Below are 8622 nucleotides of genomic sequence, written 5' to 3' on the forward strand. Positions count from 1 at the left end.
GCTTGTCCTTTTTTGCCATTTGCTAAACCTACAGCCTCAAGTATTCTGTTTGCAGGAAGTGTAATTATGGAACATTCCCACCAAAAAAGAAGAAAGTTTGTCCTTCATCACGAATGGGAACAAGCAGCTCACATCACTTGTGGGCACGGGACATAGGGCTCTCGGACTTCTTAGGGTGATTGCCTCTAAAAATCTAAGCCGTTTTCCTCCCCTCCGTTTTAAAATTCCGGCACACCGCCCAAGAACTAACCCTCGCCTCACCCAACAACGGAAGTCAGCGGTGGAGACGATAACTTGATTTTCCAAGATCCCTTTTTATAATTAAGACCTGCTGCTTTCTGCCTTGAGTTCTGCTCTGGAATTGAAGATACCTTGCCCTCCTAGAGCGAGGCCTCCAGAGTGGGTCCCAGAAGGGTGACCTTGGAGAGGTGGCTGAAGTAGACGGCCCATAGACGTCTAGTTCTGGGAGCCATATTCAGGAAGAGTTCTCCCGAACAGCAGCAGGCCTCAGTGCCAAGTACCACTGAGAGGCTAAAGGATAGGACACTGAGAACTGACCTCTGGGCTTCACAAGGTGGAGCTGCTCAGTGACCTCGACAAGAAGTGGACTGGTCCCTTGGGTCGAATAGATTCCCCCGAGACAGAGAAGAAAACAATTGGAGGCAGTGGTCACATTGGGCTCTTTGAAGGGTTTGACTACAGAAGGCAGTAAGGAGTAGGGTTGGGCCTATAAGGGCAAGACTTTTTTTCATATAAAAATTTTACAGTGTATTTATTCACTGATGGGGATGACCCAGCAGAGAGAGGGAAACTAAAGACAAAGGACGGAGGAAAGAATGGGAGAGCAAACTTTGCAGGTCCATGAGAAAGAGATCCCAGGGCACACGGAAATGGCTTAGACTAGGGGCTGAAAGGACCTCTGTGGCTTCTGCAGGGGTGGCAAAGGGTGCACATGAGACAGAGGGTTTGGAGACCTGCTGGGAAGATGCGCAACATCTTGGAATATTTCATCCTTCTTCAACCGTTGAAGTGAAGTCTTACGTACGTAATCCGTTCAACTTCTCCTGGCTGTGTCTGTTTCCTCTGAGCCTTCCTGTACCGTGAGGAAGTTTAAAATTAAAAGCCTCCATAGAGGGAACACAAGAATACCTCCTCCGTGGTGTTTTAATGACGATTAAGTGGGCAAAGGCAGACAGCCAAGTTTACCATAAGACTAATTGACAGAGCTTGGGGGAGGCTCATTTGCTGTGCCAATCTGAAGACCTGGGTTCGAATCTCCGAGGCCCATATAAAAAGCCAGGTGTGACTGCTCTTTTCTTTAACCCCAACATTGGGGGTGGGGGTCAGAGACCAGCAGACTCTGGGGGTTTGCAGTTGAGTCAGCCTGGCTTCCACAGTGCGCCTCCAGCGTCCTGTCCCAAAGAGGAAAGGTTGACAGCAACAGAGGAAAACACCTGAAACCCTCCGCTGGCCTTCCATGCATGTATCACACACAAACATACATCACAACACACAACAAAGATATAGTAAATAAATGGCAGTTAGCAGCCTTTGTGCTGTTTCATTGCAGTGCTCAGTGAAATCTATGAGACTCCCCGCAGGTTTTCGTCCTGACCCTGTCCAGCTGACATCTCCTGCCAAAGTTCTCATCCATCAGCCTCCTCTTTAGCTTCCACCCCACCATTCTCTCCCACAAAGCCCGCATGGCCTTTCTGCTGCCTCCGGCTACCCAGGAAAAGCTTTAGGCTGCGGACCACACCAAGCCTTCCTGGCTTTTCTGCTGGACCCCAGACCAATCCACCCTCCCTTCAATACCATGCAGAGGTCGGCATCTTCCTCCATGCAATCATGGGAAGCCAGATTCAGCAGCTGCCATCCAGCTCTCCATGATGAAGATAAATTCAGTTATTCAGCCCTCAGGTTCTAACTTCAAAAGATACTTGATAGCCAAACAGAAAAAAAGCCCTCGAAGACTGTCTAGCCCAAGAAACAGCTACCATAAAATATCTTTGGTGCCATCTACTGGTGAATGATTTTCAGACGGCCTCCCTGAGAGCAGAAAGCATTCTAAGGAGCAGAAACTGATTTCAATAACAGAGCTGACGCCTCAGTGGGAGAGGCCGTCCTGCCATGCATGTCAGCACTGAATGAACACACATAAAATCCATACCGATATACCACATACTTTAGATATCCATACCGATGTTAGCTACTTACTGAGAGCGTGCCCTGGGTTGCTATGAAACCGTCATAAAAATTTTAATTAAATGAGAGAGGCCGTCTACGGACCCAGAAAAAAAAAATTTTAATTAAAAAAAAAACAAAAACATGTGCATGAGGTCTATGCAGGCTTGTGCTCCCAGCCACACAAGTATATGACCAGAGGTTGGGTCTTCTCTGAGATGGTCATCTTATTCTTTGAGACACAGTGTCGTGCTTACCATGGCTGAAGAGTGGGCCTCTGGGATCCTCCTGACTCCAATCTGTGGTTATACTTATCATGCCCAGCCTGCTCATGGGTGCTGTGGACCCAAATTCAGGTCCTCATGCCTGAGCAGCAAACACTGTCCAGTCTGAGCCTTCTCCCCTGTTGGGAGCAGTGAGACCCCAGGTCCTGAATCTCTTGTAATCTAATCTGAGTGCCTACAGCTGCTCTGAGCACGAGACCTTCAGGACTTCCTGATCTCAGCACTGCCCCCTGCTGTGGTGCCTGTACCACCTGGAACCACTACCAGCAAGACTCTGAAAAACAAAACAAAACACAGAAGGCGCTAACAGACCTTTTAACACCGATACCAAAACCCCAAGAATGCCCCCTTTATTGTGTTCAGGGGCACATTATACAGAGATAGCCATGCCCCAGACAAACCCATCAGAAACCACTCTCCTGCCATCAGGAACTCCTGAAGGTCTCGTGCTCAGAGCAGCTGTAAGCACTCCGATCAGGGGATTACAAGAAATTCAGGATCTGGGGTCTCACTGTTCCCAACACTCCCCAGTCCCCATAGTGGCCATTTTTCGTGGTTGAAATATTCTCCTCATGACTATCCTAGCTGATTTACTCAGCCTTTTTTTCCATCACTTTGTATAACAAACAACACTGTCCTAAATGCTCTACTATACGTGTTTCAGAGTTTCCCATCCATCGATTTCCAAAAATAGAACAGTAAGGTCAAAGGACAAAAATATCTTATACTCTAGATTTATATATCTAGAGGAAACTGTTTTCTTTTTTTAAAATTGTTTTTATTCAGCTATATATTTTTCTCCACTCCCCTCCTTTTCTTCCCTCCCCTTCTGCCCTCTCCCATGGTCCCCATGCTCCCGATTTACTCAGGAGAACTTGTCTTCATCTACTTCCCATGTAGATTACATCCATGTATGTCTCTCTTAGGGTCCTCATTGTTGTCTAGGTTCTCTGGGGTTGTAATTTGTAGGCTGGTTTTCTTTGTTTTATGTTTAAAAACCACTTATGAGTGAGTACATATGATATTTGTCTTTCTGAGTCTGGGTTACCTCACTCAATATGTTTTCTAGATCCATCCATTTGCCTGCAAATTTCAGGATGTCATTATTTTTTTCTGCTGTGTAGTACTCCATTGTATAAATGTACTACATTTTCCTTATCCATTCTCCAGTCGAGGGGCATTTAGGTTGTTTCCAGGTTCGCTATGACAAACAATGATGCTATGAATGTCCTTGTGGTATGACTTGAGCATTATATACCCAAAAGTGGTATTGCTGGATCTTGAGGTAGGTTGGGAAACCATTTTCTTAAAAAAAGAAAAGTTGCTCTTTATATTGAAAAGAACGCTGGAACCTACCACTTCTCATTGTTTCACTGGCAGTCACGGACAGCATGGGGTTTTTTGTTGTTATTGTTTTCTAACTGGGGAAAATGGAGCAAACTATAAACAATGCCACCTTAGCTTCCTTTCCTGTGACTGCATTAATATTGACCCTGTGAATGCAGTTTGGTTGTGAGCCCTCAGTGTCTGTCAGGGTCTGTACCAGAGACCTGGACCGAGAACACTCAGTATAAAAAGTGTTAATTGTGAGAGCTGAACCACAGAAGAGGCAATAAGACTCTGCTCCCACTCCCTGGAGCTAAGGAACAACAGAGAAGGGGGCAGCTGGCTGGTGCACACGCGCTGTGAGCTCAGCAATGGATGAATTGCAGACGGGGTTCCGTGGCCACTGTGGAAGGGAAGCATCAAGTCTGGGGTTGTCTGGCGGCAAAAGCAAAACTCTGGGTCTTTTAAATCCCGTTATAAAATAAATGACAGTTTTTAGACTATGCTAATGTTTCGTAGGATAAGCCCATACAAGTTATTATTATTCAAATGTTATTAATTGTCCTACAGTTTACCTGTGCTTCTAAAACACCTAGGCAATGCTGGAAATCATCTTCTTTCCTCCTCCTGGAGCCGTTCTGTTGCTCTGTAGTGCCCCCTTTCTGCAGACCCCAGCACAGAGCCCCGTTGATTTTTTTTGCTCTTCAATGTAAGCTCAGGAAGTATGTGTTAATGGGTAGAGTCCACCCTCTTGCCAACTCAGCGTCCTTTGGACTTGCAGATGGCAAAAGCAACTCTAACAAAAGAGAACTATCTCCAACAAATGAAGACAGTCTTGCCTTCTCCCCAAAATGAGAAGAAACAAGTCTTGAAGTTGTTGGTTATTTGCAGGAGAGTTACACTAACCATCGCTAGAAAGAATTCAGTTGCTCTTCAAACCCAGTCACAGTTAAAAACCCTGCCGCTCCAAGACTGAAGTATAGAATTAGCTTCCAAAAAGTTATTAAATGATCGGGGGGGGGGGGAGGGAGAATTAGCCAATGTCTCCCATGGTCTATTGTGATATAACCAAGAAAGAAGTTTGCATGGCTCCTTACTAGTTTTTTTAGCCAGTCATAATGAAAGGGCCTTGGCCAACTCGAGCATGGTAAACATGGCTCTGGCAGGCCTTGCCCATCTCTCCCATTCCCTCTGCCTTGCTAAAAACCAAGATTACATTCCTAAAACTAGCCACCACGGTCTGTTCCCTTATTTGGCCACTTCCCGCCTAAGGCTGACTACGAAGGTCCAGCTGTTGAAGTATTGAAGTATTGAAGAAAGCTCCCTCTGGCTCACCAAATTAACATGCCCAGTTAAAATTAAACACCTCGGTTTACCATCATTTTCCTATGTGCCACGTCTACCGCCTCTCTATCCAGAGGCCGTCATTTCTCCATCCTGGACAAATCTCCCTGCCCCCTTTCTCTTTTTCCCTCCCCGCTCTCCCTTTGTCCTCTCCCTCCTGCCTCTGTCTCTTATTCCCGCCCCTAAATCTTCTTTGTGCTGAGAACTTGGTCTTGGAGGTCTTGAGCTGATATTTTCCTTCCGTATAATGTCACTTGGTGCTCATAAATTTCTTCCTCAGCCATTCCATGTTTTCTTGTCCTCAGACAGGACTTTGTTCTTCACCCAGTAAAGTGGCCTATCCCTGCATTTCTGAAGGTCCTGGATCCCAATAGTCCCTCCTGTCTTTAGTTTTCATATCCCATATGTTTACTAACAGGCATGGGACTATCAATCCCCCAGAGGATGCCCCAGCTCCAGCCATGTTCCTCCCCTGTGGTTATCTTCCTCTTGATTATCAGGATCAACCCCCACAGCCAGAGAAGTGAGTCCTCTGTGGTTCCTGGGTCAATGCTGAGAAAAACCCGGGTGGTGGTCCCAATCCCCAATCCAATAGAAGCCTGCTGTGATTCCTAATGGAAGTTCATCTCTAACCAGGCAGGGCACAAACTTGAAGTCAAAGGAAGCACAAACTCTGCGGGTTATCTGGTGGGGTTGTGGGAGGCGCATGTGTTCTGGCTGTGGGAGTACAATGCATCGCTTGCGGAGTCGGATCCTAAGTTGCATGCTCTTGTCATGTGTAGTCTTACGGTGCGGTGGGTAAGATGGGCATCTCAACACATGATGTGTCTCATGGTCCCGTCATACCTGACTTTTAAATGTCTTTGTCCCTTCAATGAATACTTCTAGAGGTGTCACGTCCTGCGTGGCTTGGTCCAGGAAACCTGACAAGGATGACAACGGTCATGAAGAAATGAAAGACACTGAAGGAAAGACACACACACATAGAGAAGCTAGGAGGGGTTCACCATGCTCCCTCTGATGGAATGAATGGGACTCTGCCTGCTTGTCATGGCTCAGGAGGAGGGGTTAGCTCATGTCTGTAGGAGAGAGGAGTCTCCAGCTGTAAACATCTGGGGGAGGAAGCCTCAGTAGGTGCTTTCTGTACCCTCTCAATCGCTCGATATTCCCACAGACGAGAGAAGGCTTTGGCTATTCCCATGGGTCTAAGGTATTGGGGTCCCTGCCATGGCTGTGCCCATATCAACAATACACAGTCACTCAGAATTTTATCCACTCCCCACACCTTCTTTTTTCTTTTTCTTTTCTTTTTTCTTTTTGGCATCTATTAATTACATCTATCCCGTGGCTTCATCTGTCAATAAACACTTCTTTTCTGCTAACACAGCAGCTGCACCTGAATCTACTGCTGTTTCAGTTAGTAATTGCGGCTCCCAGTTACTGGTCCGCTTCTCTGGTAGCAGCCTGATGGGACTTGTATATCCCGCCAGATCCACCTCCTGCAGCTGCCAACAAATGTAGTTTTTAACTAAATCTCTATCGTTCTATTTACCAATAAAGACTTGGGAGTCAGAAGTTGGGCTGAAGTACTGGCTAGCTCAAAGAGGTTGAGGAGCGACCAGCTGACTTTCCCTTTTTGCCTGAGTGGCAGAAAGAGAGTCCTTCTGCCCTGCCAAACCAAAAATACTATCACACTCAAAGTCCCTCTCAGCTACTTCCTGTGCGTCTCTCTATCCATCTTCCAGCCAGACTCTTTTCTCTCTATGATTTCTTTCTGTGCATTAGTTGCTGGCTCCGCTTCCTAACCCAAGGTTGATTTTTTTTTTTTAATTAGTACAGATACAAACTCTCGGTTGAATATCCCACCATATAATAGCAGTAACAACACCTGGCTAGCTGGTTGTCTCCCATGGACAAGTAGCAAGGCCAGGGACTATTTTTCAAACTGTTATTTACAGTAGAAGGGAGGAGATGGCATCAATTTGCCCTGAATCCTCCTGCCTGCAGACATTTCTTTTTTTTAATTTTTTAAACTTTTTTTTAAATTTTATTTTGTGTTCATTGATGTTTAGCCTGCATGGATGTCTGTGTGAAGGTCTCAGGTCCCCTGGAACTGGAGTTACAGACAGTTGTTAACTGCCAATGTGGGTGCTGGGAATTGAACTCGTGTCTTCTGGAAGAGCAGTCAGTGTTCTTAACCACTGAGTCAGATATAATTTTAGTTTTTATTGTTTTTATTTTGTTTTGTTTTTTGTTTTAGGGGCTGTTTGTTTGTTGAGGGAGTTGTTTGGTTGGTTTGGTTTGGCTTTTGTTTTTAACACAGGGTGTCTCTGTGTAACCCTTGCTGTCCTGGAACTCACTCTAATCCAGGCTGAACTCAAACTCAGAAATTTGCCTGCCTCTGCCTCCTGAGTGCTGGGGAAAAGGTGCACACCACCACCACCTGGCAGAGATATGATTTCTTTAAGAGTTAAGAAAAGCTGCTTTTCTCGAACTCTGCCAAGTCTTTACTTGTGGGTTGAGGGCTCGAGGCCACAAGCTGATTTGGTCCACTCTGTTGCAGGCACAGCCTCTGTAGCCGTGGCAGGGATCCTGGCTGCTCTGAGAATCACTAAGAACAGGCTCTCCAATCATGTGTTTGTTTTCCAGGGTGCAGGGGAGGTAAGTACTGTCCAGAAGACGCTCCAGTGGCTGTCCTGAGAAGAGGAACGGGTGCGGGAGTGTTCCTGGCGGGAGGTGGTCTGGGTTCCAGCCAGAGGAAGCGGCAGGAGTGTGTTCTGATTGTTGCAGCATTTTGAGTCTCAATATTTGAGTTTCTCAAAGGAAAGATTCACCTGGGCTTCCTAGGATTTGTGGGGCTGAGGAAATGAAGGGCTCATTTGGGTGAAACATCTAGCATATGCTGAATAACTATGTGCTTTGAGTTTAAATATCATCCTTATGGTACTCCCTAGGCAGCCATGGGCATCGCCCACCTCCTGGTTATGGCCCTGGAAAAGGAAGGCATGCCCAAGGCAGAAGCCATAAGGAAGATCTGGATGGTGGACTCCAGGGGTCTGATTGTCAAGGTACTGTTCAAATCTGAAAAACTAGAGGTTTCGCAGGGTGGTGGTGGCACTCAGGAGGCAGAGGCAGGCGGATCTCTGTGAGTTCGAGGCCAGCCTGGTCTACAAGAGTGAGTTCCAGGACAGGCTTGAAAGCTACAGAGAAACCCTGTCTCAAAAACAAAAAAAAAAACAAAAAAAAAAAAACAAAAAACTAGAGGTTTCCTGGCATGTAGAGCTGCCAAGAACTAAACCTAAAGAGGCCTCTAGCTAGGCACTATGGTGCACGCTTTTAATCCCAGCATTGGAGAAGCAGAAATAGGTGAATATGTGAGTTTGCATCATCCTGGTCTACCAAGTTTCAGGACAGTCAGAGCTACACAGAGAAACCCTCAGAAAAAGAAGAGGAGAAGAAGGAAGGGAGGGAGGAAAAGAGGGAG

At 46.2% G+C, this 8622-nt stretch overlaps 1 protein-coding gene across 1 annotated transcript in view; it reads left to right on the top strand.

Moving 5' to 3' along the window:
• Nucleotides 1-8622, top strand: part of Me3 (malic enzyme 3) — a 155962-nt gene that overhangs the window by 142012 nt on the left and 5328 nt on the right. The window contains exons 9-10 of the mRNA XM_026784324.1: nt 7702-7799; nt 8093-8206. Of these exons, the coding sequence (XP_026640125.1) occupies nt 7702-7799; nt 8093-8206 (212 nt within the window). The remainder of the gene's footprint in view (nt 1-7701; nt 7800-8092; nt 8207-8622) is intronic.

The sequence above is a fragment of the Microtus ochrogaster genome, chromosome 22, assembly GCF_000317375.1.
Source record: "Microtus ochrogaster isolate Prairie Vole_2 chromosome 22, MicOch1.0, whole genome shotgun sequence".
NCBI classification, from domain to species: Eukaryota; Metazoa; Chordata; class Mammalia; order Rodentia; family Cricetidae; genus Microtus; species Microtus ochrogaster.